The sequence below is a fragment of the Apis dorsata genome, unplaced genomic scaffold (assembly GCF_000469605.1).
Source record: "Apis dorsata unplaced genomic scaffold, Apis dorsata 1.3 scaffold_29, whole genome shotgun sequence".
Lineage (NCBI taxonomy): Eukaryota > Metazoa > Arthropoda > Insecta > Hymenoptera > Apidae > Apis > Apis dorsata.
In genome coordinates this window covers 622,854-643,940 of record NW_006263331.1, presented here as the reverse complement: position 1 = coordinate 643,940, position 21,087 = coordinate 622,854, and the positions used below count along the sequence as shown (strand labels likewise).

The window sequence follows — 21,087 nt, the reverse complement described above, 5'->3', positions numbered from 1 at the left end:
AAAAAAAAAAAAAAAAAAAAAAGGAATTTTTACTTTTGTCGCCATTACATTTTTTCATTAAATCATTAAATAATTATAATTATATATAAATTATAAATGACAATGACATTTCAGATATCTCTTGTTTGAAGAATTCGTTATAAATCATATAAATATTAAGGGCATTTTTGAACGGCTCTCCGCTGTTGTAATGTGATCATAAAAAAACAAAGCAAAAAAAGAAAAAGAAAAACAAAGCTTGCTATGTAATAGGTACTCACTTGGCTCGGCTACAGCAACTCGGCCTTCAATCCGATCATCTACAGCATCTTTAACACAGAATTCCGAGAAGCGTTCAAGAGAATTCTCACAAAGGGTGCACGCGCCCGTGGAAATCAACCGTCGACTAGCGAATGCGGAGAATTTCGATCCGTGGTCGTACAAAAACGAAACGGGTCCATGATCGAATGTAATATCAGTCCAAGATCAAGCGCGGACAGTTGTCAAGTTGGTATAATGGCGCAAAGACATCGCGATACTATCGTGAGTGCGATATAATTCGATTCGAGTCTCTCTTCCTCGGACTTATCGATCTTCCTATCGAACGGTAATTGCGATCCTATGGTAATTATGGTTCACGGTTTTCCATCACGATTTATCGATTCTATATAAATCATTTTATTAATAAGACGTAAATAAAATCGTGATGGAAATATTACCTCCTTCCTGTCGCCAGTTTTCTGCGTGGCATTCAACATTCTTGGTACGAATTAATCGATCGAATCGAAGAATGTTACACGAACATATCCATAGTATAATTTTTCAAGTCTGCTTATGATAATGGTTACGATATGATTGAACGAGATTTACATACGAACATTTAAAACAGCAATTGCGACCGTCATAATCAACTTCAACGACAAACTTTACCATTTCATCATCTTGGGAACGTATTGTAACGTAAAGTTTATAAATATTTCTTGAGATATTGAATTCGTTATTGAAAACCTTTTGCCGAGTAAATATTCCATACATTTCTCGTATTAACTGCAACGAGCATCGCAACCAAAGTTAAATCGCATATTTTTTATATATAGAGTATCTTGAAATAATATAAATTTTACCATCGTGATCAATATCATTGGTAATAATATGCCATCACCGTGTAATAATATGCTGCTTTTCTCTCTCTTATTCCCTTTCGTCTTAAATAACAAAATTATATGTGAATTCTTTTGCCGAATATTTTTTTTTTTATCCACGGACGATGAAAAGGGAAGAAAACTTGTCGATAATAAATAACGGACGGTTAAGAAATCAATTTACGAAAAGACAATCATCGGGAAGTGGTTCGAAACATATCCATGAGACATAATCTGTTCTTATAACAAAAAAGAATAAAGTGAATTTATCTAACAGGATCGAACAGGAGGATATCAATTTAAAAATAAGAAGAAAGAACAAAATAAGATAAATAAATAAAAATTCGTGCGTAGAGAAATTCTACTATAGAGTTTAGATAACATTTCTCATAAAGCAATTGTAATTATAAAATCATGTTAATAGCGCATCTACGATATAAAACTGGATGTTACATGAAGTATTAATAGTAACGTCTATCGAATCGTAGCTTATATTAGTATTAGAATCGCGGTGAAATCCGCACAGATTCATTTTCCATCTTGTAAATAGTCATTTATTTATTTTTCTATTTGACGGGACACAAACACGCGATCTCCACGTATCTTTGCATTGTAAGCGATATTTCGTTTAGGTGTTAACGTGTCGCAAAGTTGTTATGCAACCCGTCGAATCTAACTCAAATCTGCGCCACTTATCTAAACGAAAGAAATTCTCGCGATATGCAACCGACATTCATTGAATCTCTTCCATCATCTACATCAGCGATTTGCTAAGTGTAGTACGTTCCGATGAGGGAGAAACGATAAAATAAAAACATAGATTCTATGTTTTTCCTGTCGGAATGATACGTGCACGAAATCGATGTATACTAATGATATATTTGAATGACCGTTCTCTGTAAATATATAAACGTAAGACATCCATGCGAATATTAAATTTGCACTGTTTTATTACATCCTTATTATCCTATACCAGCATATATATATATATATATATATCTATTTAATATTAATGATTCAAATAATTAATGTTTTCTTAATTTTTTATTTTCTTAAAAAATAATATATTCTGACACAAAACATGTCTTGTTTCATTCGAGTCATTTGTTAAATGAAGTGGTTTTGTATCTTCCCAATTACGATTTTTTATCGAAACTTGAAGAAAATCGAGAAGATTGGAAGATAATTTTGGTATAATGGGATATAATACTAAAGCTGCCACTCGTAAATTTTCCAAAACTAATGATATCAGAGCTTCAAGCTGTTTTACAGAATCAAGATCTTTAGATTTGCTTAAATTCCATGGTTGATGATATTCAAATACTTGATTAGCAGTGCGTAAGGTATCCATCACACTATCTACTGCATGATATAAATCATTTTTCTCATAACATTTTCTAGCTTTTTCACTTAAATTTTCCAAAGCTTTTATATTTTTAAGAGCTATTTCAGAGTTTAAAATATTTTTGTATTCAGTTGAATTATATATTATTCTATCTGGATTAATACTTTTACCAAAACAACGATTAACTAAATTACCTAATGTATCAGCAAGTTCAGAATTTAATATTTTTTGAACTTTTAATTTATTATAATCTAAGCAAAGAAGAAATAAAATATTAATTTTTACAATGAAAAATGTTTAGAATATATTATATATTTTTTGCCTTACTTGCATCTGTCTCCAATACTGCTTGTCGTAAAAGAAAATATCTCAGGCCGTCTTGTGTAAAATCATTCATCGCGATAAAAGGTGAAATTACATTTCCTTTAGATTTTGACATTTTTTTATCTTTAACAGCCCAATGACCATGACATATAAGTTTTTTTGGTGGTTCCAAGCCAGCAGCCATTAAAAATGCTGGCCAATATATACCATGAAATTTTAGAATATCTTTTCCTATAATCTAATATAAATATTCTTAGATTTGTATAATGATTTCTTTAATCTTGAGTTTTATTCTATATTATATTTATATTAGATTAAAGATATTCACTTGTATAGTTGGTGGCCAAAATTCTTTAAATGAATTATTTGGATATCCTACTGAAGTTAAATAATTTACTAATGCATCTAGCCATACATATATTGTATGAGATTCATCGGAAGGAGTAGGAATTGCCCAAGGCACTCTACCGATAGGTCTAGAAATACTTAAATCTTGTAATTCTTCTAACCATGAAATCAACGTTTTGCGATATATCGCCGGTTCTATTACATTTTCTGAATATAAATATTAAAATTATAATTTCTATTAATTAAAAAAAATTAATTAAATTGAATTATATTATAATATATATTATATAATAATATTTTATATATATATATATATATAATATACATATTATATAATATATCTACCATTTTTCAACCAATATTTTAATTCATCTTTAAAAAAAGTAAGACGAAATTTATAACTATCTTCCTCCATCCATTCTACTATATCTCCTGATTCAGTATATCCTTCATTAATATTTGTAAGATTTTTTTGTATTATTTCTTTATTCGAGATAAATGCTTCCTCTGATATATTATACCAGCCTGAATATTTTCCTTGATAAATGTGTCCATTCTTTTCTAAACAGTTCTATAAAATTATAACTTTATGTGTTAATATGTTTAAACTTATTAAATTTAAAATTAATACTTTATAAATTTAATAACCCAAAAGTGAAGAACTGCATTTCGATGTTGTTCTTCAGTTGTTCTAATAAATTTTGAATATTTAACTTGAAATATATTACACATTTCTTGAAATTGATGTGAAATTTGAGTGCAATATTCAGAAGTAGATAAAGTTGTATTGTTTGCAGCTTTCTGAACTTTTGTTCCATGTTCATCTGTACCAGTGCTTAAAAATACAGAATGTCCTAACATAGCATTGAACCTAGCTATAGTATCTGCCAAAACTGCTGTATAAAGATGTCCAATATGTGGTCCTAAAAGAAAAATTAAATCATTGTTATAATTTCTCATAATAAATAAATTCTCTTATTACAAAAAAAATTTCCATGTATATTACCAGCATTAACGTAAAATATAGGTGTAGTAATATATATATTTTTAACTGCATTATCACTAAAATTTCTTTTTTTAATATAAGACCATGATGGTTTTGTTCTCGTTATTAAAAATGGAAATAAAGACTGAATATGACAAGACTTTGAGAGATGGACTGTAATTAGAATTAAAATTAATATCAGAATTATTTAAAAAATATACATATATATATATACATAAATAAAATATAAAAACACTTAAAAATTGAATATTATTGTAATATTATAATAATAACTCAATATAAATTTTTTACTTTGTCATTTATTTTGAAAACACTATGTACAAATTCAATATATCTATTTAATATCCAATAAAATATAATTATAATAAATTTTATATGAAAACAATTATTTTAATTCTAATTGTATTGATTCTAACTGTGTTATTAGATTCATATACTTAAATTCATCAGGTTTATTAGTGAAAGTTTCTAAAAGTTGTAATCTTTTAATATTATCTGTACAATAATATAATTGTAATTCATTTACTAAACATTGTGCTTCTTGCACAGAAATACATTTTTTATCAAATTCACCCCGCATAAGAATAATTCCTTTATTATCTTTAAATTCTATATAATGAATCATAGTTAAACATTCTGGTGCATTTTCTTTATGTGTTTGATACAATATAAGTGGTGTCATATGAATTTCTAATCCATAAAATTGACTAACTATAAACTCATATCCTTGTTTTCTAGGTAATGGCAATAAAAATGTTGAATAGCGCTTTCCACGCTCAAACATTTTATCAAATTGCTCTGATGTTAATATTCCACATATGTAATCTTTATCTTTATGGTAATCTTTCCAAATTTTTATAATCTCATCTTTTCTCATATTCTGAATCATATCCATTTTCATTATACTATTTAATTTTGCTTGTTGAGGTTGTTTGGTTTGATTCAAGTGTGGTTTTGCTTCACTTTGATAAAATTTATATTCTTCTTCCTGTTTTTCTTTAATTTAATAATATATATATATACACATCAAAAAATATAATAACTATAATAAAATACATCAAAAAATCAAAATAATATATAACAATTATGGTTAATTATCATGACTAAAAACTGAAGTTTGACTAAAGTAATATTTAAAATAACATTTAATTATGACATATAATATTTTAAATAATAATAAATGTATATTATACAATCAAATAAGTAAATTGATTTTTATTTAATATTGTATAATAGAGACTATAATAATAGATTGTACCTTTTTTTTTTTGTAATTTCTCTTGATTTTTAACACGTTGTAAGAATTCTTCTGGACTAGTTTGTTGTAACTTGGCTATTTTATTAGCATATTTCTCAAAAAAAGGATTTTTCTCGAGATTTTCCAAAACTTTTTCAAACTTTATACGAGTTGTCATAATGGATCTCTTATTGTAATTATTTGTACCAATAAAAATTTTTTTCACAAATACTAATATTGGCAATCGTATTGTGTTTTGAGAAATAATTGCCATCGATCATTCAATAATTAATTAATAAATTTAATAATATAAACGTGAAAAAAGTTTTTATTACGTCTTTATTTAACTATGTATAACTTAGATGTCGCTTTACAAAATTTAAAGTATTTTACACTGGATAATATCTACAAAATTATAAATCAAAAAATATTTATTATATTTCCTAATCAAAATTTTTTTCTATTTAAAATAAACTATAAATAAGAAATATAAAAAACATTTCGTTTCTAATAAGTAGCACAAGGTTCCGGTAAAATCAGTAGTGTATCTATAATCACATATACATCTTAAAAGAAGTAATGGTACTTTTGACCTATATTAATTTAAAATGAAAATTATATAGATATTGCTTATAATATTGTAGATATTTTTTACAGATTTAAAAATTTTCAAATCTATGATATTATTATTAATGATATGATTGTTTTATAAAAAAATTATTTAAAAATGTAATTTTATACTTTTAATAATAAATATAATAAAAATATACTAATATCAAATAAAGAAAATAAAATCTTTTTAAATTATTTGATCAATTTTTTTAATCTGTGCTAATTTTTCATATCAATTATAAAAATATGAAAAAAATGAAATAAAATATAAAAATATGAAAAAAAGTATAAAAACATAGAAAGAAAATTTTCGAAAAATTTTTTGAAATTATTGTTTATTGTTTATTTTCATTTAATCTTTAAATTATTAATTTTTCTATTGAATATTAAATAATTATTATGTAAAAAAACTAAACCAAATAGAATAACATTTTAATAACACATGTTTCGATTTGATCAAACGTCACTGTGAGAAAGATTCATTCGAAGAATTGTAGTAATATTGATACGGTCCTGAAGAAAATCTAGTACCGCGAATTCAAGCGAGTCATTTCGTACAATTAAATTTTGAGGCAGTGCTAAACTCACATCTTAGTCAAACGAAATTTTTCTTGTTATTAAAATAAAAGGTTTGCGGATGGTTTGGTTAAAAAGATAATATAGTTAATTAATAGCAATTCGTTGATAAGGACTCTGACTTGAACGCCGCCCGCCGTGACGCATCGTTTCCGCAACGTCAGTTGCTCTCGTGCTTCTAGCGAAAGGGAAAATGTCGGCGTATTAGTGGGGCTTTGTTGTGCCACTAGAGAGTGAATTTTCGTCCGAATAGAATTTTTATCGAAGAAAATCTTTCATCGATACGGTTTTAAGAAGACTCAATATTGTCCAGTTTGCCAGTAAATGGCGTATAAGTTCTATCGGGTACGCTTAGTACTTTAAATCAGATTTGATTCCGACGTGAGCCAGTCGCAGAGTCCGCCGTCGGTTCTAGCGGAGGAAGGACAGAAATAGGGAAGCCAAGAGCAATATGTCGACGATACAATTAGCGATGTCAGTAGCAAAGAATGAGTTTATCGTAGGTGGCAAATACAGGCTGTTGAGGAAGATAGGCTCGGGATCCTTTGGCGACATTTACCTCGGTATCAACATCTCTAATGGTGAGGTAAGGAGTACCGTTTCACGTGAGACGATCTGCCAACACATCTTCCCTCTTGTCTTTCTTAATTTCTTTTTATTTTTTCATTGTCTTTATAATGAGTTATTTATCTCATTTTTATCATGAATAAATTTTTCTTATTATGTCACTACTAAACTTCTTACGAAATATGTTTTTTATGATAGTGTTATTGGTTACGTGAAATACTTATTGTTCTTTCTTGAAGGATTGGCAAGTTGTAAATTTTTTATTTCAGTAAAGTTATATATACTCGACCGATTTACCTGGGCTATTTTCAAAAATTTTATGAGTACATTTGTTTAACTGCAAACTCATCTAACTTTTTACAATGTGATTAACCTCTATATATAAAAAAGAATACTGATGTATGTATTGTTTACGTGTGTCAATTATAAGTAGTATTTGTAACTAAAATACGTATATGTTTATTATAAAGTAGTTGTAGCAAATAGTTATTTACAAATTGTTTTTATATATTTAAAATTCTTTTTTGTTGCACATAAATTTCACATTTAAAAATTTTTATTAAATTTATGGAATGTATTTTTATCCTTATATGAATTATTTTCAGTAAAATATAGCTCTTCAAGATGTTAAATTTTTTATTTTACATAAGAATTTTTGTTTTTATATTTTATGCTTATGAATATTATACAATTAATTTATATACAAATAATTTTATTTATAACATGTATTATCAATTTTTATGTCAATTCAAAAATAAACTAACATATAGTTAATATATATAGGCAAATTATATATAAATTTTAATATATAATATTTGAGTAATATAATAAAAATATTATAGAATAAAATTGTGTATAATTTTTTATGTATATTGTATTTATTTATTCAATAAATATTAAACAGAAGTAATCATATCTATATTTAAATATTTGTTTCCTCAATTTTAAAACCTATATTCTATAATTATATTAATTAAATTGATAATTATAAAAAAAATAAAATTAAACATCTAAAATTTATATATAAATATTTTATGCAATGATAACAGTATATTGCATTATGTTGGGCATTATTTTAGGAAGTTGCTGTTAAATTAGAAAGTGTACGTGCTCGACATCCACAACTTCTATATGAGTCAAAACTATATAGAATTTTACATGGTGGTGTAGGAATACCTCATATACGTTGGTAATTATTTTTAATAGCTTTTCTTGATTAGTATTATTTTTAATGTTATTTAATATACAGCTAATTTATAAAATTGATAACAAAGATTTTCTTAAAATTTTAGAAATACAATTTCATAAAAAATTATTTCTTTACATTATATATAGGTATGGACAGGAACGAGAATATAATGTACTTGTCATGGATCTTCTTGGTCCATCTCTTGAAGATCTTTTTACTTTTTGTACAAGAAGATTCACAATTAAAACAGTCTTAATGTTGGCAGATCAAATGATTGGTAGGATTGAATATGTTCATTGCAAACATTTTATTCATAGAGACATCAAACCAGATAATTTTTTAATGGGTATTGGTCGTCACTGTAATAAGGTAATTAATTAAATATTATTTCTTTTTTTATATTTTTATATTAATTTTTCTTGAAATATTAATTATTTTTAAATTTTTAGCTCTTTCTTATCGATTTTGGATTAGCTAAAAAATATAGAGATAGCCGTACAAGAATGCACATAATGTATCGAGAAGATAAAAATTTAACAGGTACAGCAAGGTATGCTTCAATTAATGCACATCTTGGAATAGAACAGAGCCGTCGGGATGACATGGAATCACTTGGTTATGTGCTTATGTATTTCAATCGAGGATCTTTACCTTGGCAAGGACTTAAAGCTGCTACTAAAAAGCAAAAATATGAAAAAATAAGCGAAAAAAAGATGTCTACTCCAGTTGAAGTTTTGTGTAAAGTAAGTTTTATGTTATAAATATAAAATTATAATATGTTATACTATAATGTATTAACTACTTTATTTTTTTAATTTTATTTAGGGATTTGCTGCTGAATTCGCAATGTATTTGAATTATACACGAGGTTTACGTTTCGAAGAAAGTCCAGATTATATGTATCTTCGTCAACTTTTCCGTATACTTTTCCGTACATTGAATCATCAATATGATTACACTTTTGATTGGACAATGTTAAAACAGAAAAGTTGTGTTGCTACTGCAATAACTGCAGGTGGTCCAAGTCAATCCGCTCAAAATGCTCAGGGGCAAGGGCAAGCCCAAGGTCAACCACCCGCGCAAACCAACGCTCAACCAGGTGTTCTTTTCTATATTTCAAATCATATTGCATATACATTATTTTTAATATTTTAGTATATATGAAATAAATTGTTTATAATAACAATATATGATGAGCAATTTAGAGATTTAAGATAACTTTTATAATATAATATAATTAAGTACAAGATGCATGTCTATATGAAAATATTTAATTTATTTTGATTATTTAATAATTATATCATTTTTTTTTTCATTTTTGATTCTTTTTTGTAAAACATAATTTATTGTTTGTTTCAGAAAGGATAAAATTATAATTACTTCTCATTGCATCAAACCTATTTGCAGTCACTGATGTGTCCAAGACCAGGTACTCAACTTTGTACGAATGCCATGCAAAGAGTCAAATCAATCAATCCTCTAAGTTAATACTAAAGAGGAGATTTACGATTACAAGCGTATCGTACACAAGTAAAGGACAATGCCACGGGTACATGTTTGTGAATTCACTGATTAGTGAAAACTTCAGTGTATTCTCAGTGCTTAGAGTTTTGGTTGATCCACCTCTTTGGGCTTAAAATCCAAGTGAGATCAGCCAGAGGTGGCTTGTTCTTATTTTGTTATTATCTATTTAATTCACCGTTGATAATAATTGAAAATAAAGGTTTTGATGCCCCGAAGACCTTTGTAAAAGATTACATGTAATGATGTAATGTGTGATTTAATTGAAAATCCGACAAACAATTTTCATAGAAAGAAAGAGAGAAAGAACATTTTGAATATTTTTAAGCATTCGGGGTAATTAATTGAGTACATCATATAAAAAATTTTATAACTATTCTACAAAGAGAGAAAGAAATGTGAAGACGAGTGAATGATCATATGAGAGTATGAAGAAAATATATAAGTAAGTGTACTGAGGGATAAATACAGTTTGTTGCTTCCTGATTTTTCTTTTATTCTCAGTACTATACATAAGTATAATGTATGCATCTTTTGAGAGAAATTTTAATACAATGGACTTTTGAATTTCTTGATACATAATTTATTCCAAAGACAAATTACAAATTAAATTTTCATTCAATATAATTGAATTAATCTGTTTTAGATTTTCAAAATTTACACAATATGAAACATTTAGAGTGCCTATTTCAAAATATCATATTAGTAAATAATAATAAAATAATTTTAATAAGTATATATTTCTATTTATACTAATACATATATAATATTTTATAATAATCAATCAATTAATTTTTATCTGCAATCCACTAGTTGTAATTAATTAATGTTATCTATCACTGCTTAATTTTTCATTAAATATCTATATAATATTATTTTTTTTAAATTTCCAAAATAGTCCATTGCATTTTCATTAAACAGATTGATACTACTATAGCTATATTTTGTTTGAAAGTTTTTGTCGAATTTTTTATTTCAGTTTTTAAGTTGTTCAAATTTCAAAGTATTCAAAAGTCCATTGTATCTTTCTTACATAAATTATCATGTCAACGGTATCAAGGATTTTGCTTTGATACTATTGGTTCTGATAACATTTTCTTTTTACAAGTATATGTATATATATATACTTATACATATATCTTTTTATATAAGTATATATGTATATATATTTATATATATACAGCGTACACATAAATGCGTACATAAAAATAAGTGGAAGTATCTGAAATAAATACTGGAAGTAATATTACTATTAAGGCAGCAATTTAATTTTTAGATACATTGTATCGATCAAGAAACGAACAAATTATTGATGATTCTGACCTAACAAAACTTCACTCCTTACTCTCTTTCTTTCTGTGAGTATATTTAGTCGATTATGATAAATAAAATGAACATTAAACAGACTTTTCTGTATTGGAGATGAATTACAGGTTTGCTTTACATTGAAATGAAAAAAAGATATAAAAATAGTACATAAATTGATGCATGAAAAGCAATTCTGTAACCAGATCCAGCCAAAGGACTTCTTCCGTATAGTTTTAATGGCAGAGACTGTGCGCAGTGGTATTTCCCGTGCTATTGCTTCGATATTAAGTTTAATCACTACGTGACTTATAGAAATCTTTAATCGATTGATCAGTTGGTTGTTAATATGCATAATGATACACAAAGTCACGTTACACGTTGTAGCAGTTTTGAAAGACTCGTTTCTGTCATTGAAAATTTTTGTTTTTTTTTTTTCAATCGTTCTAGTTGCGCCAATATTCACGTCTATGTTCCAAGCACTACTTCCAAAATGATGTATAATCAATGATGTTAACTCATGTTCTTACTATGAAAATATTCTAAAAAAAAAAAAAACAAAAATCGAAAATTAAAAAAAAAAATGAAAAAAGACAAAAAACATCTGGTCAGCTTTAGTATGAACTAAGATACAAGGAATACGACTGGATCTTGTGTACCATTATATTTTGGGAGGACAATTTGTTTAATGAAATTTTTAGACAGTAATTTAAAAAAAAAAGAGATATAATCATAAAATATCTTTGAGTGAATGTATGGTTTATTATTATTATATTATTTTTATTATTAATATTATTGCTATTATTAAAAAATAAGGAAACGAAAAATTAATGAGTAAAAGTGTGTACTACTATGCAGTGAGAATGAATGAATGGGTAAATTAATGAATAATTAATGCTATATGCACTTATTATCTGGTATGTATGTGTGTATATATAGGATGTCCCGCGAGGTATTCAACAGATTTTTCCCACGTGTTCAGCAAATCATTCTGAATAAAAAAATGTCATATACTTTATACTTCTATTTAATTTTGTTATCCAGTTATGTTAAAGAGAACACATTACATGTGTAGTAAAATTATATCTAATTATGGTTTTCTATCTTAAATGTTTATTAAATAGGCAATCTTCAATTTATGCATATAATGTTAATTGTTGTTGTCAATAAACATTACCATCGTATTTTTATCACAATAGAATACTAATAATATAACAACGTAACAAAATAAATAACGAGAATGTTAATCGTTATTAATAACTTGTGTATACACAAGAGTAAATCACATTATACTCAATGTATTTATTGTGCTGCACCAATTTTTCTCATTTTTTTTTATTCAATCATAGAAAAAAATCCAATCCTTTTAAAATCCTATACATATCCTTAATAATATATATCGTAATAGAAAACTGTTATTAGAATGCTATAATTTTTATTTTAATTGCAACAAAATTTCTATGTAAATATAACAAATATAATCTACATTTTACATACTATTAAACATAAGAGAATATTGAATCTTATTCCATCCTAGCATTTATCGTTATACTTAAATCTAAATAATATTTATCTTGGTTATAAAAATAAAAAAGTCTATAATTTTATATATTCTTTTTTTATTCTTAATGACTTATCGAACACGTGAAAAATGTTCATTAAATACCTCACAAGATATTCTGTATATAAATAATGCTTTATATATGTGGTATACATACATACAATGTGTATGTATAATAAAATTATGACAGTAATTAAGACATACGTTATTTCATAAATAATGAAAATCATCAACAGTTTATTGCTCCTTTTATTGCTAAAAAATAAAAAATGGAACATTGTATTATAGTCTCTATTTCATTAAGTGTCAATTTTGATGGCAATACACACTATTATAGTTATTCAGAATGGTAGTAGCGTGTTGTTCAAAATGAACGATATACATTCTTCCTCCCGAAAACTGTGTTGCGATATTCTTAACACATGGGATATGTAAAGGATATTTATGTAAATATTTTTAAATCATATATTTGACGATTCCCGAAAAATATTATACAGAAACCATAGAAACACATAATTTTATCGTTCAAATTGTTAATAATAATAATAATAATAATTGAATTTAAGATAATAAAATACTAGAGACAGACTATCAGCTACAATGCACCGGTCATCGTGCTGTAGTCAATTCATAAATAAATAAAAATCGCACGCTCCAAAATTAACTAAATTTAAATTGTTCCTTTCATCGGATATAATAAATCAATTATTAGTTTTTTGGTACACATAAAATAGATTAATTGTGTGTATGCCTACCATAGCTTATGTGTAAGTGATCAAAAAGCGAACATTACAAATTAATATTTTACAAATATATTGCACTTACCACTATTTTTGTGGTAATGTATTCTGCCACATTAATGTATAGCATTAAGAATTAGCAAATGAAAATTAATAGCATAGCAAAGTATGAATTTTCCTAAGTTCCTGCGTTCCTACATTAACAGTAAAAACTTTTTCTTGACCTTCATGAGGAATTGCAATTTCTGCAGCAAGCAATTGATTTTTTTGCATTGCCGCGGCCATTTCACGATTTGGGAATACTGCAAAATTGGCTTCAGCCATTCCACCTACTGTTCTTTGTATAACTTCTTCAAGAACTTCATTCTAAAAAAAAAATTTTAAATTTAATTTTACTTATTTATAATTACATAAATATATATATAAAAAATATATAATTTTTTAATTAATGACTTACGATCAATTGATCAGCTCGTTCTTTTAATCCTTTCATGACTATCTGCCGTTGTAACAGTTGATAAACTGGCAATGCTTTCTCTAATGGTGGCCCTTCCAAATCATGTGCCTTATTACGCCTTAAATCAGGAACGATAGGGAATGTCATGACTTGTTTAATATTCTAAAAACAAGAAAAATGTTGATTAAAATTAAATAAATGAAAAAGAATATGTTTTGAATATTATTATATATTATTATTATTAAACATAATTATTATTTATATAATAATTATATTTATATAACTTACTTTGCTAAGATCGTTAGTTTTTTGTTTTAATTCTTGTATTTTTGCATCAATTGATTCCTGTTTTAATGGAGAAATTATTGGATCCAAACTTTCTAATTTCTGACGTAATGTATCAGACATTAACTTCTTCCTTTGTTGATTTTCACTATTTAATGCTTCTTTAAGGGCAGTTATCTCTTGCATCAAAAATTTATTATCTATCGATTGAAGTCCAGATGTTGTTGTAATACTTCCAGATATATTATCTGTTCCAGATGCAGACAACATTGTCTTTTTCCCAACAGATTTTAATTTTTCTTTTAATTGGCCTCTTTCAATTTCTAAACTGTCAATATCTGTTTGAAGATGATCCATTGTTTCTTCAAATTCTTTTTCTTTTCGTTTTAATTGATTTAATGCTTCTTCTAATTTTCTTTTTAATTTTTCTACATTCAATTCATGCTCATGTTGTTGAGTTGCAAGTTTTTTCTCCACAACATCTTTTCTCAAAATCATTTCACATAATTCTTCTTGTTTTTCCCTAAGAGCTAATCTTGCTTCAAGTATATCACTATCTCTTGCTTCCAATTTCCTACTAAGTATCTTGATTTCTTCAGCTTCTTTTTTCGCTGCTTGTGCTCTTATTTTAATAGGCTGTACAGATTCATTTTCCGCATTTTGTTCCCGTTGTTGTGATAAATGTCCACTTATTGCTAATTCATTTTCACATTCTGCCATTTTTTGTGCTAAACTAGCAGCTAATTGTTGAATGCTTGACAAACTTCCTTTAATCGTAGCTACAGGTCCTATATCTTCTGTATCATAAACTTTCTCACACGAAATAGAAGCCATTTCTTTCAATTTATCTACACTGAGACCTGTATCTAAGTCACCATTAGTAATAATTGCTTGTACAGCACTTTTCAATAAAATCTGTAAAGTTTTCATCATTTTCACAGCATGTTGATAACATGTAAAAAGTTGTTCGCTACAATCTTTGTCCAATCCCAAGTTAGATTCTGCGATATGAAGTGCAGCAGCATGATCTGTCAATACTCGTCTTCTAGCTGATTTTAAATGTTGTTGAATTACTTCACATGTAGTCTCCGCATGTTGACAAAGAAGTCCTATATCACCGCTATCTCCCTGAATTAAAGTTTTAATTGCTGCAGCATCAGTCGTAATAGCATCACAAGCACTATCCAACATTCTTGTACCATTAACTATCAAACGAGCTTGGTTAATAGTTTCCCCAAATAATACAGAAAACATAGTACAAAAGTATCCACAACATTTTTCGATAGCATCCATTGGTAGATTTTCATCTAATTGATCTTTTTTTGCTAAATCTATCAAAGAATCTAAAGATTTTTCCTGTGCGGCCATTTCTGGATAAACTGCTCCAGTTTTAAGTAACATTTCAGGACTACATACATTTAATGCAGATTCAAAACAACCAAGAAAAGTTTGTAATGCATACATATATGAACAAAGACGCGATCTGAATGTATATTGCGCTACTGAATGACCCTTTAAAACAATTGTTCTATCTACTTTATCCAATGATCTATATTTTTCTCGCACTTGTGACATAAGTATTTCAGTTTTTTGTATCATTCTTGGTATAAGTAGAAGCGTTAAAATAGCATCGTGATCTCCACCTCGTGCTAAAAATGCAGGAGGCATAAAAGATAATAAATATTTTACATGATTTCGAGCTTCTTCAGCTTCTAACCGTCGTAATTCAAGATCAACAGCTTTTGTTTGGGCGCGAGTTTCAGCAAAAGTTTTTTGAAAATCTAAAATTTCTGCTAATTGTTGCTCTGCGCCTCCCATTCCAAATTTAGATGTTTCAGTTGATTGTACGCGTTGTTGCAATTGCAAACACTGTTCCTGTAGTTGATGAGTAAGTTCACGAAACTTTGTAATTGTAAGTTCACGATCTGCTAATGTTTCTAAAGCAGCATCTCGATGTCGATAAGCATCACGTGCTGCTCCAAGCGCTAAATCTAATTCTTCTCGCAATTCTAATTCTAATTCTTTTGATGATTCAGCAAGTTGATCGGACATATCCTGAACAGAAGTATAGTAAAAAAATATAAGTTAATTATTTAAATAAGTTTTAAAAAAAAACATACTTGTAAAGCTTCTAAATCTGCAACTGCCTCTTCCAATTCTGCAACTTTTTCCTCTAACGCCATTTTTTTCTCACCTAGTACTTCAACCATTTCTTCAGCACCTAATGCAGCATCAACCTATTTGAAAGAACAAATTTTATTAATAAAAGATAATCTTTAAAAATTGTTAATGTTTCTTACTTGTTCTTGTAAATCTGCTATCTGATGTTCCATTTCTTCTACTCGGGTAGACAATTTTTCTTTTGTACGACCTAATTCTAATATTTCAGATTTCTTTTGATCTAAATCTTTCTGAAGTTTTTGAAATTCATGTTTTTCGTGTGCAGAAAGATCTCGCATTCTAACAAGAGTTTCTCGCAGTCGATTATTTTGTTGTTCCAATTGTTTTATTTCATAATTTGAAACACCAGCAGTTGAACCTCCTCCTGCGGTCTATAATAATTATATAATTATTTATATATTAATAATCATAATAGAGTAAACTATAAAATACTTTACTCTTTCAGACACTTCTGTTCGTAATATTTCTAAATCTAATGTTTGTTCTTCCAATTTTTCTTTCAATTGTTCTAATTCAATTTGTAATGTTTCAGCCTTTTCTTCGGCCATCTCTTTATCTAATGTTGCCATTTCTACAGTTTCTGCAAGATCTGCCATTTCTTCTTGAAATTGTTCTCTCGCTGCATGTGCTTCTCTTGCTTCTTGGCGTGCGCGTTGTAATTCTCTTTGAAGACTAGCCTTTTATCATAGAAAAAAATATAAAAATATTAAAATTAATGAAATTCATAATATCTAATTAATTTAATTTAAAATTTGTCATTACTTGGCTCTCCATAACTTTTGTTTTGAATTCAATAAGTTGATCAACTTGAAGTTTTGTTTTTTCAAAATCTTTTATTCGTTCTTTATCTTGCATTCTCTTTACTCGTAAGGTTTCTATTTTTTCAGTTAAATCGCGAACCTATAAAATATACATAAAATACATTTTATATACATAATAATTAAATTTTATTGATATATCATATCGATATATAAAATTATCTAAAATTTTAGCAATTAAAAAAAAAGTTTTTGAATTTATTTATGGATCAGTTATGGACCAGTTATGGACCAAAAGCAAATTAATAATAGTTTACCTGAGATTTCAGATTTTCATTTTCTTGTTGAAGTTGTAAATGTGATAATTTTTCTTCTACTACATTTGCAGCTGCTGCAGAGCCTGCCATTACTTGACCAGGTACAAACTGCGGTTTCAAAGTCTCTACAAAACCTGTCTAAATTGCAAATAATTTATAAATGAAATTATAATTCAATATTGGATGTTTTTTTTTATTATCACATTGAAAACATATATATTTTGTTGCTTTAACTTCAATATGATGTATACTAAAATATCTTCTTTCAATTGAATTCTTCATGAATTATGTTATAATGATTAGAAATATAATTTTCTATCAATGGTAATGAAAAAAAAACATCCTGTATTTCCTATATAAAACATTATTTTTCAAAAGAATATTGTTTTTGTATGTACATTCATAGAATTAGTCTATATCAAAGTGATTAATGAGATTAATTATGACAAAAGACATCAACAAGCTACATCAAATTTTCTATTAGTTCTAAAAAGTGTAGGAAATTCAGTCAATGAGTTGAATTGTGTTATATGACACAGTAGGCATAATATTAACTAAGTCATCTATCATATCTTAACCATTCATAAATATTAATTGCGTTTATATCAGGGATTTATGATTCTTATTGATAAATAATAATTAAATAAACAGAAAGAAAAAAGATGTTCCAAGTATGGATCACAAGTTTATACCATAATACTGTTAAATGCTTATTTATAGAAAGGCTATTATTAAATCACCTTATCAATTTAATTCTAAAGGGAATTCAGTATCTAATTATTAAAAAGAAAGAGAATAATTATATATTTGAATCTTTTCCATCAAGAAATTTGAAAGTATCAAAGCATTATAAAACTGAATTAACAAAGCAGATTCTTAATGGAATAGTGAAAATGGTAAAAGATAATCAGTTATCATAATTCAATAAGAAGAAGTAAACCAATTAAAGTGCAGCGATGCTAATTGTTACAAAATCATGTGTTACAATGGTTATGATTAACAAACAACTAATATGAAAAGGTTTAAGGTCAGATGAGAAAATTTAGATATTACAATTAATGAGTATTAATTACATTATTGTGATCATCTTGGGCCTTTGGCTTTTTGCCGGGAGGCGAGCTCGTGCTAGGGGACTTCTGAAACACGTACGTGCATTCCCATATGAATCATTCTGTGCCAACGGAATTATTTAACATTTAAAATTCACTATTCTGCCTTGTTAGTTCCTTTAGCATTTTAAAAATTTCTCTGTAGTTTTTAAATTAATATTAAGTCACAGAGTTCTTTGAATATGATAGTAACAGACATATAAGTTACTTCAAATAGTTCAAAGATTCAAAAGATAGCAACCAATTTATTAATTTATCACATTTAGATGAATCTTTATATATTATGGAATCATGTATTCATGCCTTTCTGAATCCTCAGAATAATTCATTCACTGTGTTTACATAAATAACTGATATATCAACATATTAAAATTTATTATATAAAAATAATACAAGCATGTTTAAAACAAAAAACAATACCTCAACAAATGAAGCTCCTTTAGTGGATGTTGGGGCTGGTATTAATGATTCTCCTCCATCTTTACGTTCATGATGTGATCCAGATAAACTTTCTGTACTTGGAGCACTTAAAAGTGTTCTACTACCAGCCAATGATAGTCTTGAACTATAAAAAATAGTTTTAAATTTAATTAATTTTTTAATTAAATTATAATTTTAAACATGAAAAAAATATTGATAAATAACAACATAATGTAAATATATAACTAAATATTTGTAAACTAAATACAAATTAAATACAAATATATTGAGATGTTAAATAAAATTTAAATAATAATATAATAATAAAGTTATTAAAGTAATAATAAAGTAAAATTTTACTATAATAAAATAAAAATAATAAAAAATGAATAAGAATTATAATTTTTCACTTATATGTATATAAAGTTATTTAAGAAAAATATTAAGACAAAGATTTTAATGATTAATTTTCAAAGTCTTACCCAGAGAGCTTGTCTGATTGTTGTCTTGTATGAGCAGGAGATGTTTTTCTCCGTACTCTTTTATGACCAGCATTTATGAATTTTAAGAATTTATTAATTATATTTATCATAATCTATCTTAGTTTTTTTACTTTTTCTCATATAAAAAAATTACATAATAAAATCTAGTAATTTATTTTACAATTAAAAATTCTGATAAAATATTTAATATAATAACTTACGCAGTTGGTTCATTTCTTCTACGTGTACTAATGCTAGCATGAAATATATAATAATATAACTTAATGAACAAATATATATAGATAATGTATATCTAATACAATTTTAAAAACTTAAAAATTAAAATACCTATTCAATCGACTTCTAGCACGTGCTGCACTAGTTTCATCTGGTGTAGTAGCATTGCTACCTGCTGAAGAAGGACTAGCAGGTTCAGTTCTATTACCTGCTTCATCCAGTAAAATAAGTTGCGACTGTCGTACAAACATTCCATGATTTTCAGCACACTAATATAATAAAATGTAAAATATAATTATGTATTGTATTTTATAGATATAAAAATATAAAATTATATAGTAAAAATATAAAACCTACTTTAAAATAAGATTGACCTTTGATAGTTCCATTGTTTTTTCCTTTTGGTTCATCAAGTATGACTCCAATCCACTTTCCTGGAGCAAAACTCGAATGTCCAATATAAGCTATTACTCCTTGACAATCTTTGCCAGGAACTTCGACACGCTGTCCAATTTTATACGACATTTCAGCCGTGACAAATAATTACACTAAGTTTTCTACAGTTCATTTATTTTAACAAGATTTTTTTATTTTTTATTAAATAATATACTCTTTATAAATAATTCAGGCAATACAAACTTAATCGCACTGATAATTAAAATTACAATATTAACTATAAAATTTATCGAATATTTATATCAGCTTCTGCTAGATTCTTCATACCATTTCCATTATATATGTTACTAATTAAAAGATTAAATTTTCACAAGTTAAACAATTTTTATTATATTTTTAAGATTTATTATTTTATTAAAATCTAGAATATTAAAGTTTTATAATATAGCAGTTTAAAATGTTATCATTGATTCTCACTTGATTTATTCTATTATTACTATTCAAATACCACTACACTAATTCTACTAATTCTTATTACTATATAGGTAAATTTATTTTTAATATAAAATGTATATATTTTTTACTATTTTATTTATATTTTTAATTAAAATAACATATTTAGTTTATTTTGATAAAAATTTTCAATATCCGAAAATCCAAAATAAGAACATTATTTATATATCAAAGAATATCAGAACAATATCAAAATATATATAATAAATAAGTATAATATATAAATTATTATATTATTTATATATTATTAATATGTCATATAATATTTTATTATTATAAACATTATAATTTTATTATTATAAACAAAATAAAATATATATAATTAACTATTATAATTAACATTATATTAATATTAATAATGTAAATCTACGAATATTAACATTTTTTAAAAATTTTCTTTAAAGAGTATATCTTATATATTTATTTAATTATGCTCCTAAAAAATATATATAAATAAATATCAAATATAGAGAAAATACA

The 21,087-nt window shown here is 26.3% G+C and overlaps 6 protein-coding genes across 8 annotated transcripts in view; 3 read left to right on the top strand and 3 right to left on the bottom strand.

Annotated features, from left to right (window-relative positions):
• LOC102679680 (dopamine receptor 1) overlaps positions 1–2,043 on the top strand; it is a 43,361-nt gene extending 41,318 nt beyond the window's left edge. For both annotated transcript variants that reach the window (XM_006608203.2, XM_006608202.2), the window contains exon 7: positions 253–2,043. In XM_006608203.2, coding sequence (XP_006608266.1) covers positions 253–537 — 285 coding nt within the window. In that variant the 3' untranslated portion in view covers positions 538–2,043. The remainder of the gene's footprint in view (positions 1–252) is intronic.
• A 103-nt stretch (positions 2,044–2,146) lies between these two features.
• Positions 2,147–5,913, bottom strand: LOC102678874 (methionine--tRNA ligase, mitochondrial). The gene is made up of 7 exons (XM_006608195.2): positions 5,403–5,913; positions 4,145–4,297; positions 3,787–4,061; positions 3,484–3,709; positions 3,119–3,345; positions 2,794–3,028; positions 2,147–2,717 (listed from the first exon to the last, which is right to left on the bottom strand). Exons 1-7 carry the CDS (start codon positions 5,653–5,655, stop codon positions 2,158–2,160), a joined length of 1,929 nt encoding a protein of 642 aa, XP_006608258.1. The 5' UTR covers positions 5,656–5,913; the 3' UTR covers positions 2,147–2,157.
• LOC116185759 (ATP synthase mitochondrial F1 complex assembly factor 1) lies at positions 4,428–5,719 on the bottom strand. Its single transcript, XM_031510989.1, has 2 exons — positions 5,406–5,719; positions 4,428–5,144 (listed from the first exon to the last, which is right to left on the bottom strand). Exon 2 carries the CDS (start codon positions 5,043–5,045, stop codon positions 4,530–4,532), a length of 516 nt encoding a protein of 171 aa, XP_031366849.1. The 5' UTR covers positions 5,046–5,144; positions 5,406–5,719; the 3' UTR covers positions 4,428–4,529.
• Positions 5,914–6,716: 803 nt separating the features above from the next.
• LOC102679088 (casein kinase I) lies at positions 6,717–10,284 on the top strand. Its single transcript, XM_006608197.2, has 6 exons — positions 6,717–7,155; positions 8,216–8,325; positions 8,472–8,694; positions 8,775–9,068; positions 9,151–9,424; positions 9,685–10,284. The coding sequence occupies exons 1-6, from the start codon at positions 7,021–7,023 to the stop codon at positions 9,699–9,701; spliced, it is 1,053 nt and encodes a 350-aa protein (XP_006608260.1). The 5' UTR covers positions 6,717–7,020; the 3' UTR covers positions 9,702–10,284.
• Positions 7,710–21,087, top strand: part of LOC102678608 (multidrug resistance-associated protein 4-like) — a 26,767-nt gene continuing 13,389 nt past the window's right edge. The window contains exon 1 of the mRNA XM_031510938.1: positions 7,710–7,760. The gene's annotated coding sequence lies outside the window, so the exon portion shown is untranslated. The remainder of the gene's footprint in view (positions 7,761–21,087) is intronic.
• Positions 11,542–20,568, bottom strand: LOC102679229 (dynactin subunit 1). 2 transcript variants are annotated; one of them, XM_006608198.2, is made up of 14 exons: positions 20,056–20,568; positions 19,810–19,967; positions 19,683–19,715; positions 19,462–19,518; positions 18,980–19,124; positions 18,524–18,586; positions 17,451–17,588; positions 17,138–17,275; positions 16,813–17,052; positions 16,495–16,746; positions 16,315–16,431; positions 14,198–16,249; positions 13,910–14,071; positions 11,542–13,818 (listed from the first exon to the last, which is right to left on the bottom strand). In XM_006608198.2, the coding sequence occupies exons 1-14, from the start codon at positions 20,221–20,223 to the stop codon at positions 13,603–13,605; spliced, it is 3,939 nt and encodes a 1,312-aa protein (XP_006608261.1). In that variant the 5' UTR covers positions 20,224–20,568; the 3' UTR covers positions 11,542–13,602. The 2 variants fall into 2 exon arrangements, with proteins under 2 accessions (XP_006608261.1, XP_006608262.1); XM_006608199.2 differs by lacking the exons at positions 19,462–19,518; positions 19,683–19,715.

What these genes read in the sequence shown, in the direction of transcription:
- LOC116185759 (XM_031510989.1), bottom strand. Translation starts at nt 5,045, where the DNA reads ATGAAAATGGATATGATTCAGAATATGAGAAAAGATGAGATTATAAAA.
- LOC102678874 (XM_006608195.2), bottom strand. Translation starts at nt 5,655, where the DNA reads ATGGCAATTATTTCTCAAAACACAATACGATTGCCAATATTAGTATTT. An exon ending in TATATTTTACGTTAATGCTG is followed by an intron (nt 4,062 to 4,144) that starts GTAATATACATG and finishes TTTTTCTTTTAG; the next exon opens with GACCACATATTGGACATCTT. An exon ending in AAAATATTGGTTGAAAAATG is followed by an intron (nt 3,346 to 3,483) that starts GTAGATATATTA and finishes ATTTATATTCAG; the next exon opens with AAAATGTAATAGAACCGGCG.
- LOC102679088 (XM_006608197.2), top strand. Translation starts at nt 7,021, where the DNA reads ATGTCGACGATACAATTAGCGATGTCAGTAGCAAAGAATGAGTTTATC. An exon ending in TCAACATCTCTAATGGTGAG is followed by an intron (nt 7,156 to 8,215) that starts GTAAGGAGTACC and finishes GCATTATTTTAG; the next exon opens with GAAGTTGCTGTTAAATTAGA. An exon ending in CAGTTGAAGTTTTGTGTAAA is followed by an intron (nt 9,069 to 9,150) that starts GTAAGTTTTATG and finishes AATTTTATTTAG; the next exon opens with GGATTTGCTGCTGAATTCGC.
- LOC102679229 (XM_006608198.2), bottom strand. Translation starts at nt 20,223, where the DNA reads ATGTCGTATAAAATTGGACAGCGTGTCGAAGTTCCTGGCAAAGATTGT. An exon ending in AGAAGAAATGAACCAACTGC is followed by an intron (nt 19,519 to 19,682) that starts GTAAGTTATTAT and finishes TGGTCATAAAAG; the next exon opens with AGTACGGAGAAAAACATCTC. An exon ending in GAACAGAAGTGTCTGAAAGA is followed by an intron (nt 16,747 to 16,812) that starts GTAAAGTATTTT and finishes TAATTATTATAG; the next exon opens with ACCGCAGGAGGAGGTTCAAC.